The sequence below is a fragment of the Heterocephalus glaber genome, unplaced genomic scaffold (genome assembly GCF_053883595.1).
Source record: "Heterocephalus glaber isolate CG9 unplaced genomic scaffold, H.glaber_assembly_v1.0 deba00001613, whole genome shotgun sequence".
NCBI lineage: Eukaryota > Metazoa > Chordata > Mammalia > Rodentia > Bathyergidae > Heterocephalus > Heterocephalus glaber.
In genome coordinates, this window is record NW_028258384.1 from 13195194 (window position 1) to 13218803 (window position 23610).

At 34.7% G+C, this 23610-nt stretch overlaps 1 protein-coding gene across 1 annotated transcript in view; it reads left to right on the forward strand.

Annotated features, from left to right (window-relative positions):
- Nucleotides 1-23610, forward strand: part of Dach2 (dachshund family transcription factor 2) — a 764989-nt gene that overhangs the window by 344199 nt on the left and 397180 nt on the right. Inside the window, exon 3 of the mRNA XM_087196571.1 lies at nucleotides 7276-7388. Coding sequence (XP_087052697.1) covers nucleotides 7276-7388 — 113 coding nt within the window. The remainder of the gene's footprint in view (nucleotides 1-7275; nucleotides 7389-23610) is intronic.

Here is a 23610-nt window from a genome sequence, read left to right on the forward strand (position 1 = left end):
ATGTACTGCAAATATGTATTACAAATTTTTAAAAGGATGTTTCTATTCATCAACTGAATGCAATGCATTCAATTACTGCATAGTTATGCATTAATATGAATAATGATCAGCTTTCAAAAGGAATTGGTATAAACTTTTTATATCTCCTAAAATGTAATATGTATACAATACTGATGCTTTTTATGATTAAATAGAACTAGAAGTGTTAACTATTGAGATCCTAATGGGATTATACAAGGACTGACAATTGCTGATAGGACTTCATTTGTCTTACATGGTAAACAGTATTTTGGCTAGTTGTAATAGGCTTTCTAATGCTAGTACAAAAGTGTTCTTTACAATAACTCTTAAACATAGCTGTATGATGATACAAAGTAAAAGACAGTTGGTCTTTATCTTTTTTCTTTTGGAGGGGGGAGCAGCAGTTACAACAGATTATACAGAAGCCTTCCCAATGCAGTGGAGCTTAATAAAACATTGTGGCAAGAACTCTAATATTATTTTGTTATGTTTCATTGTGAATGGGCTCTAGGGTCAAATACTATGCTTAAAAGAAAGAAATACAGTGTGATATGTATATCTACTTACCCCACATGATGAATGTAAACTTCATGCAGAGTCAACATGTACTAAAAAAAATTAACAGTATGGAAATAAAAGGGAAAAATAATTAAATGAGAAATGTCATACAAAACATTTAATACAGTATCTGGCGATTGTGAGTGTTCAATAAATATTTTGTATTACCAAAAGATATTATTCTTAGAATATGGTGAATAATCCAGGTGGAGTGGAAGTGTCATTTAAGAAATAATTAGAGTGCTGGGGATGTAACTCAGTGGTGGGATGCTCTGCCTCGGAAGTGCAAGATCCTGGGTTTGATCCCCAGTACTGGGGGGAAAAAATAAATAATTAGAGAAAAGTTGAAGAAGTCATATTGGACATCTTGCCAGATTAAGGCATTTAGGCTTTATTTTATATGCAGTCAGGAAGCATTAAAAGTTCTGAAACAGAAGATGTACTGAAAGTGATATTTCAACAAAATTCTTAGAATGATTTAGAACACAGTTTAGCAATCTGTTACAGGTAACTGGTGTATGAAAAGGTGAAGACCTGAAATAGTTTGTCTAAACTAGGAATGGAGAAAGGTAAAATGTTGTAACACATATTACAATGGCCTAAAAATATTGGAGATTGAAAATGAAAGGAGAAGACGAGTCAAAAATTTCATCGTTCTGGCAAACTAGAACATTACAGATTTGAGGATGCATATGCTGAATTTGAAATACAAGTGGCATATATGCAACTGTCAGTGTTAACTTCTTGTCTATTGTCTTAATATCAGTAGTTTTCCACACTGATATGCTGTGTAAACTCAATAATGCCTTTATTTTACAAATGTTGTATTGACAGTAATGTGATACATGACAGAAAGCAGTTTATTTATTTTGATTTACTGTAAGATTTCTTATGGTGCATTGTTAATAGGAATTATACTCTACTGATTTTAATAGGAATTGACTCTACTGATGTTAATAGGAATTATACAAGAAAAAGGGGAAGAGACTGCTAAAGATTCAAGCCACACACTACCATTACTGTTATACAACCCTTGATAATTATACTAAGATTTTTTAAAAATTCAGTCAATTTGGCTGGGTATGGTGGTACACTCTTGTAATCTCAGCACTCAAGAGGCTGAGGCAGGAGGATTGCCGCAAGTTTGAGGCTGGCCTGGACTACATAGTGAGGTCAGGGCCAGCCTGAACTACAAAGTGAGACCCTGTCTCAAAAAAAATTCAATTTAAGACAAAAAAGCTTGTTTAACAGTGCTAGAACCAGGACTAGAGCACATTACATTTAGAGAAAGGAACAGAGTCAAGTAAGTGATGTATAAAACAGTCTCACAGTAATACTTTCTACCAAGTGAATAGACAACCTTACATTTTCTATGCCACAAGATTTTCTATTTGGTTGAAGTTTAAAAGATATTTCCTATTAGCAAGGGAATGAAACATTACAATTTCAAATAATAGCTATGAATAGTTCAATCTATTTGAATTGTAAGATTGATGTATAAACATGGGTTTTTCTACTTAAACTTTGCTATTCTAATGCATTAGTCATTTAAAGTGCAGATTTTCCTTCATCCCCTTAACATATTTATATCAAAGATAATTTCTTTAACTTCCTTAATTCTAAAAATATGCTGCCGTTGTTATTTTTACTCTATTTGCATTTAAGTTTTGAATATGTTTTTAAGTTCTGACAAAAGGAATAAATAGTAATATCACTTAAATGATCTTTATTCCATTGTCTTTTTATTGTTGTTGCTGTTCCTTGTATTGATAACTCTTAGAGACACGATGAACCATACTGTAAGTTCCCATGAGTAAAGGACTGATTGACACCCATTTTAACATAATTGCCATTATATGAAAGTTACCATAGTGACCAGGTTTCATTTATCAAATTGAACAATTTTATATATGATTAATGTTAGTTGCCCACTTCTCATGCTTGAACTTTTTCCTAGATGTTGATTTAGTTGCTGTTGCATTTGATCTGGTGGGGAATATAATCCAGTGCAATAAGTGATCAGTTTGGTATTGCTGAGAAAAGATGGATTCAGGTTGCTGTCAGGTCAGAGTTAGTTTCTCTTCATAGACACTGAAAGGTCAGGTAGAGTTTAACTACTATTGGGATCCTTGAAATTGTGTAATAAATGTCAGACCTAAAAGATTGTTATTAATACTCAATTCAATTAAAAGTCTTTGTGTTCTGACAAAAAGATTTTTATTTAATTTAGCAAGCAAATTAGAAGTCAGAGCAGTGCTCTCACAGGCAGGTAAACAGCACCTTTAAAGCTAAAATCATTCTTGCTTTTCTCATTTGTAAGGTAAGGTTAAAAATGACACATTCAGTTACTATCTCAAGGGATTTGAAATATCAATGATAGCTCTCCAAAGTTAATAGTGAACCCCAGGTCATTGTTAATAGCTCCCACTTCAGGAAAGGAATTGCAGTGGGATTTACAAGTTGCTGCTAATACTACATTTAAGTGTTGCTATATCCTCAGCAATTTACTTAGTCTGTCCCAGAATGTTATATATTTCTTTAAGGGATAGTAAGACAAATTTTCATTGATGGGGATGAAATGACTTGTGGTTCTTCACTAAATTACTGTTCATATGATTTATATCAAATAATTTGAAGGCTATGCCATCATTAATTCATTTTATTAACTGGACTTCCTTTTTTGGAAGAATAAAACGGCTCATCTTCTTTACTTGCTTACTCCTTGATTCATAAATGGATGATGACATGAAACAAAAATAAATCTAATTGAAAATTCATAATCTTAATGATCAAATATCAGCTAGCTTGTCTATTACAACTTGAAATAGGTATATCACAGAATGTATCATCTTATTGACACCAAAAAATGTAACGAATTTCTCTATTAGAGAACTGCCAGTTCTATATAGCTTATAGGCTAGAAGATAATGCTCTGATGACAATCCAGTGCAATTGCAGAAGAATGAAGAACTATTGAAATATATTTTAATTTTCTTTTTTACTGTGGCATTTTTTTTTACAGATGTTTAGAGAATGAAGGGGAAAGCCATATCAGAATAAATTATATTAAACATTGGATGGACCCAGAGAAAATCAGAATTCTCTGGTATAATTTCAATACAAATAACATATAAATGTTATATCTAATATTAATTTCATAAAACAGAAGATCCCAAAGATTTAGCTGAACTATTTAAGAAAATTATTGTTATTTTATGAGATTATTTGCCCTATATTTTAACAAGTTCCCTTGACAGTATGCATGGGTGACTTATCAGCTGAGCTACTTGAGTGGAAACTTAAAAAAAAAGGCCTGTTTTATTTTATGGAGCACAAATAGCCTGTTAATTAAAATGAAAACAAATAATTGCAAAAAAGCAATTATCATTCAATTAAGGAGTAATTACATGGTTATTTGTGCCCAGTAAAATAAAGTCTTACCGAGATCAGTAATGCAATCAATATTTTAGAAACAGAATGCTGCAGTGATGAACGTCTTAACCTATGCCAATTGCCTTTTAAATAAAAGTTTCCTAGTTAAATCACTACATATTTATTAGTTTTGATTAACATGTAAATATCTGCCTGATGTTAATAAAGCTCTTAAAGATAGGGTGTATGGCAGGATCATCTATCAAGGATGACCTCACCTAATTTTCTACAGAATCCTCTATAGTTTTTTTTTAAATCATATTGTCATGATTGTGTTTGTGAAAATAAAATTCAGGAACTTTAGTGTTTCGAATGTCTTTCCAGAGAGGATTGTGAAGTCTAAAACTAAGAATTAAACTTTCTTATATTTATATTGAGTTTTATTAATTTTAAATCACTTCCATAAAATTAATTCCAATCAATGTACTCTAAACACCCAAGTCTTTGCACAAAAGTGAAAAACAAAAGTATCTAAGTGTTTTTTTCCTCACTGATACATTTAGACAATTTTGGAAGTAGGTATCACACAAGTATACTCACTGAAGAATCAATGAGAAATTTTAAATAATAGAGCAAACTCGTGTATCTCTCTAGGCCACAAGCTTTTCAAGAGCAGAACTTGATATACCAATTAAAAAAACACACATGCAAAAAGCCTTTTTCCTTTTTGACCTTACATTTTAACCTCAGGGTCACTGATACTAAGCACTATGCCAGACACATACTGAGCAGACATCTAGTGGATGTTTGTTTACTAGGTGATTGAAGTAATGTCACCATATACATGTGACTGCAGGAGCATTTAGATCTTCATCAAATCTTCAGTCTTTTGGGGCCTTTAACAATGCAAGGGAATAGCATCTATCTGTAACCCTCCTTAGTTTTGTATATATCCAGATTTGAATGGATCATACTTTGAAACTTCTACAATTGTGGAGTCCAACTTTTATAAAATGATTCCTTCATCATTAAATGATGGAATTCGCTTCTTTGTTCATGTTGTCAAGGAGAACAGAACAGTCTAAGGAATATTTGGAAAGTACAGAAACAGTGAAATCATATTTTCTACCTATGTTTATTGATTTAATTACCATTTAGTGCCCCTTCCTTTGTGATGGAAATTAAGAAAATTGCTTAGAATTAAGTGACAAAACCAGACATATTACCCTCATGGAGTTTAGATTTTAGTTGGGGAGACTTGCAATTATACTAACAACATAAAATTATTAACTAATAATTATATTAGAATGAGGAATATGATCCTTTGGAGTTTATAACATATGCAGTAGATATAATCAAGCCATTCTGACATAATCCAGGAACTCTTCAATAGTGAGACTTGACCAATTTTTTCAAATGTTGGAATTTAAAGTTGAACCATTAAACTAAGAGGTTTCTGAAGTCCTCTAAATTTAACTTGACTTATTGGAAGAAAGCTGTTTTGAATAGTAAGGACGGAACAAGAAATTTGGAACAGAACTAAACTCTAGCCATAAAAGTATATTGTTATCAGCTGGCAGTCACTTGGCTTATCATACGGAGTAGAAGGAACACCAGACCGCTTACTTCTGGAGGCAGCCTATCTGACAATGATCATAATGATTCAAACTGCACTGAAATGTTTACAGTGGGAAAGTTAAAAAGATAATGAGATAGATTTAAATATAGTAGGGCTGATATCTGACAAATGAAAGTATACAAGGAAGCATTTGAAAAATGTAGATTTGGGTGAGGATTATTCAACAAAATGTTATGCCTTCTTCAAATGACTGGACATACCCTGATGAATATTATGTAGTCAACTTGAGATCCTTTAGGAAATTTGTCCTTTCACCATTCCTTGAAGGAGTTAAAAAACCTTAAAAGTGGGGAAGGGAATGTGGATAACAACACTGAATAAAATAAATTACTATACAGTGGAGAATCAGTTTATAAAATTGAAACATTAAATGAGAAAAGTAATTTTTATGGTACATTGATATATAATATTTATGTCCAGTGGAAGAAAACAACACTAATAAGGTAAAGAAAAATGAACTGCGTAATAGCACCTCTATGTAAGGGTGGTAGAAGTTGCCTGCAATTAAAAGCAGAGTTTGTCTTATATTAATGGAGCACTTTACTACTGCAAAATTGAAAGAATGTGGTTCAACTTAAATTTCTTCGTGAATCAAAAGTGAATTTTGGAAATGTTGTCTGTTTGAAGACATATATCTTTTGCTGCTTAGGCAACATTAAAAAGTAATTTTTTAATATATTGAGTGACTTAAGAATGGCTTGATTCTAATGTGTAATAACAAGTTTCTTCATTGTGGTGGTGGCATCTGAATGGTGCTTTCAGAACTCTTGACTTGTATTAGGTACAAATTGGAGACAATGGATGCTGATTTTTTTATATTATTATTATATGGATTAACATTTGCAATTGTAATTTATAAACTGTACTAGAGTTAAAAATGTGCAAATGCATTAGGTTAGGTAGTGTTTTAAGTTTAGCCTCATCTTATCAATTAAAAACAACAAATCTGGGGCTGGGGATTTAGCTCAGTGGTTCTGGCTCCTGCCTTGCAAGCGCAAGGTCTCGAGTTCGATTCCCGGTACCAAAAAAAAAAAACAAAAAAAACACACCAAATCTGGGGGTGGGGGAAAGGCATCCTGGATTGCAAAGGTAGCAAGTTTCATTAGTACAGTTACTCCAAGAGAGTGCACTGCTGGTGACATAACCTGTTTTTTTTTTTAAAAAAATAGGAGAAAAACTACAGCAGGTGAGTCTTTTGTTCCTCATGAATTCCTGAAATCTGTAAAAGAGCTAATAAATATCAGATTTTGTTCTACTTCTCTCAACTCTTTAACCGTCACCTTTGGCATGCTGAGCAGAGACTAATCACTTTATATTCTGCACAATCTTAATTTGGTGAGTGTACATCTCATATCTTAGTAGCATACTTTAATATTGGGAATCATGTGTAGCTTTAAGAACAGGAGGTAACAGAAGGTTTTTCACAGCAGATGAACTGTATTGCAAGGTGCTAGCCCATAAATGGTGTGTAATCTAGAAATTAATCCCTTCTGACTTAATGTTTGCCATAACTATGTTGGAAAATTCATGAAAGGTATTGGACTTTTAATAATCCATGAAAATACATAGTGTCTAATGTAAAGTCATCATTCTTGATAACTAAACATTTAAAAGATGAATGTAACAAGTGATAGAATTTCTAAAATGCATGCATTTTTACCTGATCTTTATCTATTTCTCCACAGTTCCAGGCCTGGCAGGCCCCCTAAGCGTTCGTTAGGAGTGTTGCAAGAGAATGCCTGCCTTTTGCCCCATGCAATTCCAGGCCTCTTATCACCAGGACTTATCACTCCAACAGGTAATAAAATCCATCTGATGATCAGCTTTCTCTCTTCACACTGGCCAGCATTTGAAATAATTAATATTGATCTAACTGCTTTGTCCTTCAGAGTTTTTCATGCTCTCCTAGAGGTTACATTATTGAATATTTTGATTCTTTATGAAAACAAGTTTTGTTACTCTAATGATTTAAATCAAATGGACATTAATTTTTAAAACTCATATCCTTTCTAAAAATTCCTTTGTTGGTCTTTTTGTATGTATATATTTGTACGTTGTGGGCAGGAATGGAGGCCACTGGCCAAGGTAGCATCATCTCAAAGTTTCCTATAGGATGCAGAACATTTGTTTACTTTATATCTCTCAGTAATACTTTTTTCTGTTTTCAGTGGTTCTAGGCATCCATGGATGTTGTTTGAATTATTACTATAGGTTATAAAGTAGAAAAAAATGCATCTTTAATAGACAAGAATTATAATTAAAAAAGAAGAAAATGGAGCTAGTCATTGTCCTGAAAAAGTCTCTCAATAGAAATAGAAATATTGAGAATCTGAACTAAGGCAAATTCAATAGAAAAGAGGTTCCAGAGTTGATAGTAATTAAAATTAAACAATTTGATAATTGATTAGATGAATATGTGGACAAGGTGGAGTCTAGGATGATTCATTTGTAACTTGCATGACAGGCTGTGTGATGTTATCATTAATTAAAATGGAGAACTTGTATACAGGCTTGTATACAGACTCAGGCTTTTGGGGGAGGATAATGAATGTGATGAATTTAAGTATTTATAAACAAATTCTGAAATGAATGATTTCCTGTACATATAAATAAATATAGAAGGTGTAACAATTGCCCCAAAATGTATCTTTGTGCTTGATAAATGATAATCTATTTTTGACTTATAAACTATAGCCTAGAAATATCATATAAATAATCAAGTCTATGTTCAGGTTTTGAAAGATGACAAGATTTAAAAGTTCCCTTGTAGCTAATCCACTCTTGAGTAAACATTAGTAGTTTATCTATCAAGGAAAAGCTCCAATGTATAATTAATGCTTATTATGTATCAGGCACCGGTGCTAATTGTTTTAATATACACTTTATTTAATAATTGTAGTAAATCTGTGGATATTATCTTCAGTTTTCATGTAAACAATGTTTGGCTCAGTGAGTTTAAATTAATTGCTGAAGTTCATACTGCAAATGAGTGGCAGATCTGAGTTTAAAACCCAAGTCATTTTAGCTCTAGATCCCCATGCCTTTACTTGGCATACATATCTCATCTACTATAAGATAATAAATCCTCTTTGGATTCAAACTTTGCCCGTCAATTCAACAATTTGTATTTACCACTAAGTATGCCATTGAGACAAAACTCAAAGTTTCATTCTTTGCTTGTCCTTAAAATGAGATGATAGAGATAGATAGGTGCTTGAATGGGGAAAATTATGAGCATATCTGTTGAAAATATGAATATGTCAAAACAAAAGTAATGAAGAGAAGTTGGAGGAATATGCAAGCTGTAGAGTAATTTCACTCCTTAGTGTACGTGAGGTCATTTCACATGCCTAAGAATAACTTACAGACCTATAGTCACATTTTAGAAGAAAAATGTTTCATCAAATTAAGCAGAAATAATCTTGGGATTATGTTCTATTTTGAAATAAACACAATTTCACTCTGCTGATAGCAAAGATAATTTAGATAAAATCAATTTTCAATGTAGATATCAGTGAATTTCATATTTAACTTGCTTTACAAACTTAAATGTCATTAATTTCACATTACTTCTGAAAAACTCAGTTGATATTTTTAATGTTGTCTATCAAAGATTTAGAATTATCCTCCTCCCCTACTGATTATTGAAATATTTTTAAATATTTTCCCTTCTCAGGTTTTTCTTTCTCAGGGTATTTTTGTAAAGTAAGAAATGACAATTTACATCTGTATATAAATTTACATACAACTGAAAATTATTCGTTGAAAAAATGCTGTTGGTACCTACTCTTTCAATGTCATATGTATGGTAAAGCATGTTTGAACACTGCCTGGTTTGCCTAAGAAAAGGATTTTGTTGTGCATTGGTTCATATCGTTGCTCTTTACCTTTTATTATTTGAAAATGAGATCTAAAAGTACCAAAAAGAATGATCATAGTATCTCTTTTTATATATTGTGTTTTTTTGTATATTATTATGTGTTGCCTATAAATACTTTGCCTCAGCAGTTGCAAATAATAATAATACCAACAAAAATAGTTTTTATATAAGAATGGTCCTTCATTGTATAGCACTTGATAGGAAAAGCCTTAAAGATGCAGTATATGCCATATTGTTTTATTTATATAGTATAAAAGTAAAATCATTTCTATCTGATTTTCTTTTCTTTTCTAATTTATACTTTTGTGTTAATTTCAAAGACATTTATTTCTTTTTTATTATATTTCCCCAGAATAACAAAACCTCATTCATTCATATGCCACTAGAGCAGACTTTGTGGTAATTCATACAGAGGTTATTCTGAGGTCTTTGTTATTAATGAAAGTAGTTTAGTCAGCAAATTAAATGTATAAATAAGAAGTGCTTGTGTGTCAAGTATGTTTGTGTGTGTGTGTGTGTGTGTGTATGTGTGCATAGGAGTAGTAGTATTAAGATACTTAAGGGTTATTTAGTTCCCTAAAAGCACTTTCACAAGATCTGTTATAAAAGAATAAACATACTAATTAACAATGATTGATAACTATTCATAATGGTTGGTCCTACAGAATCTATTTTTGAGAATGTTTTCAAATATTATTTTATGTTTTATTGCTATGTAACTGTAGACATATAGGAATTACATATAAATTGATATAGAGATGCATATGTATGCATTCATTCTTTTCATTGAACATATATATTGAACTTCTAATCTGTTCCAAAGAAAACATTTTAACACCAAAATAAAATTGATTTGTGAGTCAGTTTTTCCATATTCCAAATTCCACTCAGCTTTATCCCTATTTGTCCCAATTTTATCCCTATTTATTCCAAAATCATGATGTTTGATTGCATTTTGCTTGCTTATATTTGAACTACTGACATTTTCATCTCATGTTTCTATTTCTATTATTTAATTAGAATCTTACTTTCCTGACAGAATATTAATGCATACAGATTTTATGTTCTAGTATCTCTGTAAAATATTTTGAGCTATAAAGGAGAAAAAAGGGGATATTATCCCCATCCTTCTCTGCATCTCTGAAGTGTTAGTGTCCTGTATCACCCTGAATTGATGTATTAATTGTAGGAACTTTTGAATTTCCCAAAAGCTGACTGCTGTTCATTCCTCAGTTTATAAAGTATTTCAAAGAGACAGATGTTGAATTTGGCCTGAGAGAGATGTACACTGACAGATTACAAGGATATAACAAAGTAGTTCAGAGAAAGCTCCTGTAATGTTCATTCCCTAAAAAGTAGTAGAGACCTCAGTTGGATATTTTTTCTTTTTGCTGCATTTTGACAAAATATCTTTGAGAATGTCAGCTGTAATCCAAGTCACTGAGTAATTGAAACTATTCAGCTCCAATTGAGTAATAGTAAGTACAAAACTCAATTCAGAATTGACAGAGCCAAAGTGAGTGTGTGCCTAGTCTTGGTAGGGTGATGTCACATTCATGGTATGATATAATGCCAGCTATCTTCATAGCCTCATTGGAATCAGTATCCCTGGTTTACATGATGGATTTATTTACTTTTCTCACTCATTTAGTTTGGATGCTAAAGAGTAGTCATAAAGACAGATTCCAGATCATTTTGAATGTAAAAAAGACGATCAAAAATTCATTATAGAAAATCAAAGCAATTTTTATGGTGACTGACTTAAGATATGTCTGTTTCTATGATTGCCTTCAGTTTATTCAATGAACAATATTATAAAGCACAGTTCATGTCAGATAAGTAGGAAGTGTTGTCATTGATGTCACTGCATTTTCTTTATTTCTCATATACTCAGGAAGACATATTGGCTTAGTAGAAGCCAGAAGTTGAATTACTACTATTTCTAGCACAAAGTAGGGGTTTTAGATTGATGTGAATTTCTGATTTCACTACTAAATTAAAAGCTTAAGTGCATTAGTTTCATAGTAAGAACTTTATTTATTTTATGAACCAATTCTGAATCTCTCAAACTTCAATTTCTTCATTAATGCTTCTCTGTGCTTTTTTCTAGAGTATGATTATTTCAACTTAAAAATATCTCCAGTCAATTTTTCACACTCTTTTTTTTGGGGGGGGGAGGTACTGGGGATCGAACTTGGGACCTTGCGCTTGCGAGGAAGGCAGCAGAACCACTGAGCTGAATCCCCGGCCCCAATTTTTTACACTCTTGACAATCAATTTTACTCTGTACTTGGGACTTATAGACCAGAAGCTATTCCTTATATTCAATATAGTTAGAAAGCAGATATGTGGAATTTAAGAATACTTTACACGATGATGTTGATGGTGATGATGAGGATAATGATAATGGTGACAGCACAGTAATGATAATGTGGTGCTTTTCAAAATACTACTACAACTTTAATGTATTTGTGTGTGTGTGTGTGTGTGTGTGTGTGTAGCTAAACTTTATGTTTAGTAAGAACTACTTTCAATTGTTTCCTCATTGGATCATTTTAAATACTATGTAAAGTTAGCATTATTATTAATAACACTAGAGTGCTAGAGATCAAATTCAGGGCTCACCCAGGCTAAGCATGTACTCTACCAGTGAAATCTATCTCCAGTTCTGAGGCTAACATTATTTTTTTAAATCTAAGGACAAGATTTTAAGGTGTTTATTTGAAGTAATTATAAAAACTAACTAGTCACTTTTTCAATCTTAATACATTTCATTAACAAAAATAAAAATTGTGCTGCTATAAACATAGGTATGCTTGTATCACTGTCATATAATGACTTTAAATCTTTTGCAGAGATATGCAGAAGAGGAATAGCTGGATCACATGGAATTTCTATTTACAGTTTTTTGGAGCAGTCTGCCTACTGATTTCCACAGTGGTAGTACTAGTTTACATTCCCAACTAAAACTTGGTGGATTCATTTGCCCTAGAATCTTATGAACATTTCTTATTTTTGTTGTCGTTGTTATTTTGGTGTGGTTTTTTTTTTTTTTAAGTTTTTGATGGTAGCTATTCATACTGAGATACAATGGAATCTCAGAGTTGTTTTAATTTGCATTTCTGTAATCACCAAAGGGGCAGAATGCTTTTCATGTAATTTTTGGACATTTGTACTTGTTCTGAGAAGTATCTATACATCTCAATTGCCTGTTTTTTAAATTAGGTCTTTTATTTTGTCGGAGTCTAATTTTTATGAGTTCTTTATGTATTTTAGATTTTAGTCTGCTGAGGAGTAACTGTCAGTTTTTTTAAAATTCTGTAAGTTGTCTCTTCATTCTGCTGGTTGTTTTTTCAATTGATATAATCCACTGTTTTATTGATGCTATTTTTTGTGTAATTGGGGTTCTGTTCAGAAAATCTGTGCCTTTGCCTATGTCTTCAACTTTTACCTATTTTATCTTCTAGAAGATTCACTCTTTCTATTTTTGTATCTTGTTGATTTATTTGATTTTCTTTTATTACACGGTGAGAGATATAGTTCTAAGTTCATTCTGGTCCATGTGAAAAACCACTTTTCCCAACACTATTTTTTTAAGTGGCTGTCTTTTCTCCATCATGTTTTTGACCTCAATGCCAGAAATCAGACGGCTAAAAGCACTTCAAGCTATTTCTGCATCCTCAACTCGATTACACTGGTGAACTTATCAATTTTTGTTTGTTTGTTTTTGAAGACAGGCTCATCCTATGTAGTTCAGTCTTGGTTTGATCTCATTATGTAGGCCAGGCTGGCCTCCAATGACCTTGCAGCAATCTTTCTGTCTCAGCCTCCTAAGTACTGGGATTACATTTGTATGCCAGTATGTCTAGTAGAATAATATCTATTTTTGTTTCAGCATCATGCTGTTTTTATTATTATTATAGCTTTGTAATATAACTTGAAATCTGGTATTGTGATGCCTCCTGATTTGCTCTTTTTGCTCAGGTTTGCTTTGGATATTCTGGGTCTGTTCTGGTTCCATATACATTTTCAAATTGCTTTTCTTAGTTCTGCGAAGAATTCTGTTGGTATATTAATTACAAATGCATTTAATCTATATATCAGTTTTGGTAATATGTCCATTTTAATAATCTTGGTTATACCTGTTTTACTTTTCTCCTTGCTGAGACACAATACCTGACACCCACAACTTAAAGAACCAAAGGTATATTTTTCTTCACAATTTGTAAAGGTTTTAGTCCATAGTTGACTGGCTGCAAGACAGGGAGGCATGGCAGAGGGTTGTGATAGGAAGAAACAGTTCATGGCATGGCAGACAGAAAGGAGAGAGGGATCAAGAGAAGAAGAAGAATATATATTTTTCAGGCCACACCCACAGTGACCCACCTCTTCCCACCAGGCTTCACTGCTCAAAATCACACCCAGCTCTAAACCCATCTGTAGACTAATTCAATGATGAGTACTTCAACCCATAATTCAGTCAGCTCCCAAAATCCCCACCTATGAGCACATGGGGCTTTGGGGGACATTTTAAATATAAACCATAATATTATCCAAGAAGAGGGGAGGTCTTCCCATTTTCTAATGTTCCCTTCAATCTCTTTTTACAGAGTACTACCCTTTTAATTATAAAGATCTTTTACTAACTTTGTTAGCTTAAATCCTAGCTGTTTAACATTTTTTGAAGGTACCATTTATGAAATATTTTTTTTCTGATCTCTTTCTTGGCAAGTTCATTCTTCATGTACAAGAACACTTGATTTTTGTATGTTAAATTTGTTTCCAGTCACTTCTGCTGAATTTATTTATTACTTTTATGAGATTTCTGGTGGGGTTTTTGCAGTCAGCTTTGTGAAGGATCATGTCTTCCACAAATTCCTTTTATTTCTTACTTTTGACTTATGCTTTGGCTGAATTTTTGAGTACTGTACTCAATAGGAGTAGTGAGGATCGATACCCTTGTCTTGTCCCTGTTGTTAGAGGAAATGCTTTCATTTTCTCCGCATTCAGTATGATATTGTCAGTGCATTTTTAGAAGAGACTTTTATGAGTTTGAGGGAAGATACTTGCATAATCATATTTAACAGTATTTTATCAAAAACAGATGCTGTAATTTGCCAAAGGATTCTTTTTCATCTATTGAAATTATCATTTGATTTTTATCCTTATTTTATTTTGGGGGTGTATCACATTGATTCTTGCTTCTCTGAGGTGAAGCCAACTTGGAGATAAAACATGACCTTATTGATGATTTGTTAAATCTGTTTGCAAGTCACTTGTTCAGGAGTTTTGCATCTATATTCAGTAAGAAAATTGGCCTGAATTTTTCTTTTGTTTCTTTTTGTCAAGTCCTTTTCTAGTTTTGTTATGAGGGTAATTATAGGTTTAAGGAAAGACTTCAGCAGTGCTCCTTTCCTATCAATATCATGGAAGATTTGAAGAAAATTGGCATTAATGCTTCCCTAAAATTCTGGTAAAATTCAGTAGTAAGTCCATTCAGTCCTGGGCTTTTCCTAGTTGCTCAGGTTCTTATTGCTGACTTTATTTCATTGCCTGTTATTGGTCTGTTCGTGTGTTTTATACCTTTTTGTTTCAGTATTGGTAGTTCATATATGTTTTGCACTTTATCCATATCTTTAAGTTCTCCAAATTATTTGAAATTAAGTTCTTGAGATAGTATCTTATAATCCTCTGGATATTGACAATGTCCATTATGATTTTACCTTTTTCATTTCTGATTGCAGTGATATGAATCTTTTCCTTTATTTTTTTAGTAGGTTTGGCTAAGGGCTTATCATTCTTGTTTATCCTTTCAAATAACCAACTCTGATTTGGCAATAAGCTTTTTTTTCAGTATTGTTTGATTGATTCAGTATTGTTTGTTTAATCTCAATTATATTAATTTCTGTTCAGATTTTCATAATTTCTTTCCTACAAATTTTGGATTTAGATTGCTCTTATTTTTCTAGGATCTTGAGATGCATCAATAGGTTGTTTATTTGGGATATGTATGTTTTCCTAATGTGGGCCATTACATCTATATATTTTCCGCTTATAAGTGTTTTCATTATGTCTCATAGATTTTGATATTTTTGCTGCCTTGTCATTTGATTCTAAGAATTTTGTAATTTGATCAATGAGTGCCTCTGGAACCAATTGATTATTCATCAATGTATTATTTAATCTTCATAGGTTTGCATAATTTCTGTGTTTTCTCTCCTTTGTATTTCTACTTTTATTCTATTATGAGCTGACAGGATGCAGGAGATTATTTTAGTTTTTCTGTTTCAAAGTGTGATTTATGGCTGAAGATACTGTCTATTTTGGACAAAGTTCTCTGTCCTGCTTAAAACAATGTGTATTCTGCTGGTGTTGAATGAAATGTTGTAGTTTTTTTAGTATAATTGTTTGATATTCTGGCTCAACCATGATATATATTTTTTAATTTCATTTCTTAATTCATTAATTTTATTGGTGCATTTTATGTATACAAAATGCTGACATTCATTGTTGGGAATTTGTATCTTTACATAATATATCTTGGTTCTTATTTTTCCTCATTCCCCTGCCCTCCCTTCAACTCCTCCACCCCTCCCTATTTACAATGACTTTGTTTCCATTTTTTCCTTTTCTCATATTTATTCCTTTCCTTTCTGTTCTTTCCCCTACCCCCTCAATGTCCTCTTCCGCTTTGCACCTTTTCTTCCTATTTCACATTATCTAGGATACATTTTGGTCCTTATTTACACTTTCAGTTTCTCACACTAGAGGAACTATTTGGTATTTATACATGTGTACTATTTATTTCACTTAAGAGTACCATCTCAATGTGCATCCATTCAGCTATAAATGTCCCTACTTTCTCATTCTTTTTTTATTATTCTTTTATTGGTACATTTTAGGTATAAAACACAACTACATTTCTCATTGGGAATTGTACCTTTACATAATGCATCTTGGTTCTTATTTTATCCCCATTCTTAGTGCTCCCTTCACGCCCTCCACCCTTCCCTATTTACAAAGACTTTATTTCCATTTTTTTTTCCTTTTCTCATCATTTTTCCTTTCCCTTCTTTCCTTTCCCCTGCCCCTCCCACTACCCCTACCCCTTTGGACTTTTTCTTCCTATTTTGCAGTATTGATTATTCATTCTAATCATTGGTACATTTTAGGTATACAATATAATGACATTCATCATTGGAAATTTGCACCTTTAAATAATCTCTCTTGGTTCTTATTTTTCACACTTGGTCAGCCCTCCCTTCAACCCCTCCATTCCTCCCTATTTACAAAGATTTTGTTCCTATTTTTCCATTTTCTCATATTAAATCCATACCCTTCTATCCTTTCCCCTACTCCTCCCACTTCCTTCCCCTTTGCCCCTTTTCTTCCTATTTCACATTACCTATTATACATTTTAGTCCTTATTTACACTTTCAGCTACTCACACCAGAGAAACTATTCAGTATTTATTCATGTGTGTCTTATTTATTTCACTTAAGTGTATTGCCTCAATGTGCATCCATTTAGCTATAAATGTCTCTAATTTCTCATTTTTTATGTCTGAGTAGTACTCCAATTCATAAAAAAACACATTTTCTTGATCCAGTCTCCAGTTGATGGGCATGTGGGCTGTTTCCAAGTCTTAGTTATCACAAACTGTGCTGCTATGAACACGGGTGCACATATATCACTGTGGTATGATTCTTTTAATTCTTTTGGGAAGATCCCCAGCAGTGGAATAGCAGGGTCAAATGGGACTTCCAGTCCTAGTTCTTTGAGGTATCTCCATACTGATTTCCACAGTGCTTGCACCAGTCTACACTCCAACCAGCAGTGAAATAGGGTTTCTCTTTCCCCAAAGCCCCGCCAGCATTTGTTATTGGTTGATTTCATGATAGCAGCCATTCTTTCTGGAGTTAGGTGGAATCTTAGAGTTGTTTTCATTTGCATCTCTTGAATTACCAGTGATGTTGAACATTTTTTCATGTATTTATTTGCTTTTTCTACTTCTTTGTCTGAGAAATGGCTGTTCATTTCAGGTGCCCATTTTCGGATTGGGTCTTTAAATTTGGGAGGTCTGATCTTTTTAAGTTCTTTATAGATTCGAGATAGTAGACCTTTGTCTGCTAAAAAGCAGGTGATGATGTTTTCCCACATTGTGGGTTGTCTCTTCACACTGCTTGGTGGTTTCTCTTGCTGTGCAGAAGCTTTTTAAAAAGAAGAGACCCCACTTGTTGATTGTTTGTGCTAGTTCACAGGCAACTGAGGTTTTGTTCATAAAATCTTTTCCTACACCAATGTCTTCAAGAGTTCTACCCAACCTCTGTTCCAGCTGGTGCAACATTTCTATTTTAATATTTAGATCTTTAATCCATTTTGATTTCAGTTTAGTGCATGGCAAGAGATATAGGTCTAGTTTTAATCTTTGGCAAGTTGAAACCCAATTTTTCCAGCACCATTTATTAAAGAGGCTATGTTTCCTCCAGTGAGGGTGTTTGGCTCCGTTATGGAAACTAAGATGCCTGAGTGTGTCTGGCGTTGTTTCTGCATCTTCTAGTCTGTTCCACTGGTCCTCAAATCTGTTTCTTTGCCAGTACCATGCTGTTTTTATCACAGTAGCTTTGTAGTATAGTTGTAGGTTCTGGATTGTGATACCCCCAGCCATGTCTTTGTTACCTAGAACTGCTTTTGCTATTCTGGGTCTCTTCTTGTTCCAAATGAATTTTTGGATTGTTTTCTCAAGGTCCATGAAGTATGTTGCTGGGATCTCAATTGGAATTGCATTGAATCTATAAAGCAGTTTTGGAAGTATGGCCATTTTCCCTATATTAATCCTTCCTACCCAGGAGCAGGGGCTGTCTGTCCATTTTCTGATATCATCTTCAATCTCTCTTTTCAGAGTGCTATGGTTTTCAGAGAAGAGGTCTTTGATTTCTTTCATTAGGTTGATTCCTAGGTATTTCAGTTTTTTGGATGCTATTGTGAAAGGAATTATTTACCCTATTTCTCTCTCAGTGAGACTGTCACTGGTGTAGAGTAAAGCTACTTATTTTTGGGTGTTGATCTTGTAACCAGCTACTTTACTGAATTTGGTTATTAAGTCTAGAAGACTTTTGGTGGAGTTCTTGGGGTCTTCTATATAGAGTGTCATGTCATCTGCAAATAATGACAATTTGCCTTCATTTCTTATCTTTATTCCTTTTATTTCTTTCTCTTGTCTAATTGCCATGGCTAATGTTTCCAAAAGTCTATTGAACAAGAGTCATGATAGTGGACATCCTTGTCTTGTTCCTGATTTGAGTGGGAAGGATTTCAGTTTTTGACCATTTAGTATGATATTGGCTGTTGGTTTTTCATAGATGGCTTTTATCAGTTTGAGGTAGAAACAATCTATTCCAAGTTTTGTAGGGTTTTTATCCTAAATTCATGTTGGATTTTGTCAAATGGTTTTTCTGTGTCTATGGAGATAATCATATGGTTTTTGTCCTTGGCTCTATTGATATAGTGTATTACATTGATTGGTTTGCTTATGTTGAACCATCCCTGCATCCCCGGAATGAATCCCACTTGATCAGGGTGTATGATCTTCTTGATGATCTTCTGCATTCTATTTGCCATTATCTTATTAAGGAATTTTGCATCTATGTGCATTAGTGAGATTGGCCTATAGTTCTCCTTTTCGGTTGGGTCTTTCTCTGCTTTGGGGATCAAGGTGATTCTTGCATCCAGGAATAAATTTGGGAGCATTGCTTCCCTTTCAATTTCATTGAAGAGTTTAAACAGTAGTGGCAGTAGTTCCTCTCTAAATATCTTGTAGAATTCAGCAGTGAAGCCATTGTTGCGCCCAGATTGTGAAGTCCCAGAGACCACCAGGAGGCCGTTTCCGATGTAAGCACACAAGGGTCGTTTATTCAAGCTTAAGCAGGGACTCTCAACTGTCACCGACACAGAGGATCGAGATTGAGAGCCCTGAGTCCCTAACTAGCAGGGTTTTTATTGAGAATACAACAAGCTTTGGTTATTAGTAGCCAGGTGATTGGTTAATACTTAATACATATGAAGTGTAGGGTTTTGGTTGGCTAGGCTTTGGGGGTCGAAGGGGATTACGTATTGGTTTTTGTGAGGGAGAAAAGGGGCAAAGATTAACGGCCGGTTGTTACATACTGATCGTTAGCAGACCCACTAACTAATGGCCGCATCTATCTTGTGTGGACAGTCAGCTCATTAACTGCTTATCCTACAGATAGTGTGCCTGGAACGCTCTCTCCCCGGGTACACTGGTGGTTGGGTAATAAACTCAGGAATTTCAAGTGGTGAATTCCTAGTTTAAGCACAAATTTGAGAGAACAAAGGAGACGGCTCCAAAATGGAGTCATTTTGGTCCCACACCATCAGGGCCCGGGCTTTTCTTAGTTGATAAGTTTTTAATTACATTTTCAATTTCATTGGTTGATATTGGGTTGTTTAGAATTTTTAGGTCTTTTTCATTCAACTTTGGTAATTCATATGTATCTAGGAATCTGTCCATTTCTTCTGTGTTTTGCATCTTATTGGCATATAGGTTCTGGAAGTAGGTAGTGATGATCCTCTGGATTTCTGCTGGGTCTGTTGTAATTTCACCCTTTTCATTCTTAATTGCATTGATTTGGGCCTTTTCTTTCCTTTTTCTGATAAGGTTTTCTAAGGGTTTGTCAATTTTGTTGATTCTTTCAAAGAACCAACTCTTGGCTTCATTGATTTTTTGTATCATTCTCTTAGTCTCCATTGCATTGATTTCTCCTCTGACCTTTATAATTTCCTCCTTTATATGAGCTTTGGGGTTGTCCTGCTCTTCTTTTTCCAGAAGCTTGAGGTTCAGCATCAGGTTGTTTACTTGGGCTCGTTCTGTTTTCCTAATATGCATATTCACTGCTATGAATTTCCCTTGTAAGACTGCCTTTATTGTGTCCCATAGATTCCAATATGTTGTACTGTCATTGTCATTTAATTGAAGGAACTGTCTGATTTCTTCTTTAATTTCCTCTGTGACCCATTGGTTATTCAGAAGTGTGTTGTTCAATTTCCACATGTTAATGAAATTTTTTGAGTTTCTTTTGCTATGGATCTCCAATATCATCCCAGTATGGTCTGATAATATACAGGGGATAACTTCAATTCCTTTGCACTTACTTAAACATGTTCTATGTGTGAGTATGTGGTCTATTTTGGAGAATGACCCATGTGCAGCTGAGAAGAATGTGTATTCTGATTTTGTGGGGTAGAAGACTCTGTAAACATCTGTTAAGTTCATTTTCTCAAGAGTTCGATTGAGTTCTAGTGTTTCATTACTTATTTTTTTCTAGTGGATCTATCTATTTGTGACAGTGGGGTGTTGAGATCCCCCACTACAATTGTATTAGTGCATATATGACTTTTCATCTCAGCTAATGTTTGTTTTATATAGTTGTGTGCACTAGTGTTTTATGCATAGATATTTATGATTGTCATCGTTTCCTTTTTGATTGTTCCCTTTACAAGGATGTAGTGTCCTTCTTTATCTCTCTTAATCAGTGTTGGTTTGAAATCTACTTGATCTGCAAAGCGCATAGCTACTCCTGCTTTTTTTGGGGTTCCTGTCACATGGAGTATAGTTTTCCACGGTTTAACTTTCAGTCTATGAGTTTCCTTTTGAATGAAGTGTGTTTCTTGTGTGCAGCATATTGTTGGATTTTGCTTCTTGACCCACTCAGCCAGTCTATTTCTTTTGATTGGTGAATTGAGACCATTAACATTGATGGTTATAACTGCAATGTATTGACTTGTCATTGCCATGACTTTTTCTTTTTGTTGTGTTCTCCCCTTTTACATTTAATTTCTTGTCGTGCCAGATGGATTCATTCTGCTTTGCTTCCTGGGGTTGTAATCCTCAGTGTCTGTTCCTAGGGTATTGTGTACAATTCTTTGGAGTGCTGATTTAGTATTCATGAAGTTCCTAAGGTGCTCTTTGTCATGAAAGTATCTTATTTCTCCATCAATTTTGAAAGATAGTTTTGCAGGGTACATCAATCTGGTTTGGTGGCTGTTTTCATGTAGGGCTTGGAATATGTCACTCCAAGCTCTTCTTGCCTTGATGGTTTGTGTTGAGAAGTCTGCTGAGATTCTGATGGGCTTTCCTTTGTGTGTGATTTGTTTCTTTTCTCCAACTGCTTGTAGAATTTTGTTCTTCTGTTGAGTTTCTGGAATCTGAACAATTATATACCTATGTGTAGATTTTTTTTGATCAAGGCTATTTGGAGTCCTATATGCCTCACTTATCTGTATGTCAAGTTGTTTTCCCCTGCTTGGGAAGTTTTCTGCCATTATTTCTGTGAAGAGATTTTTTATTCCATCTGCACTCTCTCCTGTTTCTTCATTGACTCCAATCAGTCTGATGTTACTCTTCTTTGCATCATCTAGCAGCTGCTGGATTGATTTCTCATGTTCCCTTTTAATTTTGAAACAATTTTTCTTTTCCTGGTCATTAATTGCAATCTTATCTTCTATATCTGAAATTCTGTCCTCACATGGGCTCATTCTGCTGTGTAGACTTTCAATGGAGTTTTTCATGTCCTGGAAATCTATTTGCATATGTTTTATGGATTCCGTTTGTTTCCTATGTTGGGATTCCATCATATGCCTGAGCTCTTCTCTAGATTTATTAATCTTGTCTTGCACTAGGGGCACAATTTCTCCTGTTATCTGAGAAATTATTTCTGATTTCATTTTTTCCAGATCCCCTTTTGTTGCCAGTTCAGTTTGTCCATGTGGTTGAGTATCAGAGTTTTCCATCTCATTTTCCCTTGGGGTTGCTGTCGGTTATCTGGAAGTCTGGTTTTGAGACTTATTTATGTGTTTTCTCATTTCAACTGGGGGGGGGGCAGAGTGGTGCTGTTGGCTTCTGTGTAGCTCACCTCCTCTGAGCTGGGAGAGGTGGGCCACTGGCCAGGAGCAGCAGTAGGGATGGTGGCCCGAAAGCCCCTTCCTCTGCACTGGGATTAGCGGGACATTTGGTGGCCCGGAAGCCCCTTCGTCTGGACAAGCAGCAGTGGGACAGCTACTCACAAGCCCCTTCCTCTGGGCCTGGAGTGGCAGAATGGATGGCACCCCAAAAGCCCTTTCCTGTGGCCTGGGAGAGGCCATAGGGATGGTGTCCCGAAAACCCTTTCCTCTGGGCTAGGAGCGGCAGGAGGGATGGTGGCCGGGAAGCCCCTTCCTCTGGACCAGTAGCAGTGGGACGGCAGCTCAGAAGCCCCTACCTCTGGGCTGGAATTCTTTAAATGCTGAGAACTTGATTAGCTCCACAACAGTGGTCTTTTGGTCCAGTGTCCTCTGCGTCTTTGTAGTGTGGAACCAGGTGGCTGTACAGAGAAGAGGCCAAAGGAGTGAGGGGGTGTAGGGAACAGGGGAAGAGGATGTTACCAGGACCTCTGCAGTAAGTCCTAGTCTCCTGTGAGACATGGCAGCACATGGCGAATTACAGGAAAGGTAGACAAATGAGACTGAGAAGAAGCTGAGCTTTGGGTCTGATCAGTGCTGCTCTGGGCAGCAAAGACATGAAGCCCTAGCTTGCAGCACCTTTCATTTAGCACATCCAAAGAAACAAATGTAACAAATGAATAATGTAGATTTCAGTATCACATTGGGATGAACAAGGTGTAACAAAAGACTGGGTGGGGGCAGCGGAAATCTAAGAACAATATGGAACTATGCAGATGAAGATTTAGTTCCTCCCAGGAACTACACAGATGAAGATTTGGTTCCTCCCAGGGTGTCTCCTGCAGGTGTGGTCTTGTCCTGGAGCATTACAGCATCATGGGATCATTGAGATCTCCCTTGTGACCTGAGGCCAAAATGGAATTATGTCTTGGAGTGTTATAACTGGCCTGTAGGCAGGAGAACTAGGCCTACTCAAATGATTTTTCCCTAGAATTATGTAGTATTGCTCCCAACAAGGGGGCGGGGGGCAGTGGATTGCTGCCTGGGCGTGGGCTGATTTGGTGTTTTCTGCATGACTGGGGACCTCGGACCTAGTTTCTCATTCTTTATGGCTGAGTAGTCCTCCATTTTATTAAAAAAAACCCACCACATTTCTTTTATCCAGTATCTAGTTGATGGGCAA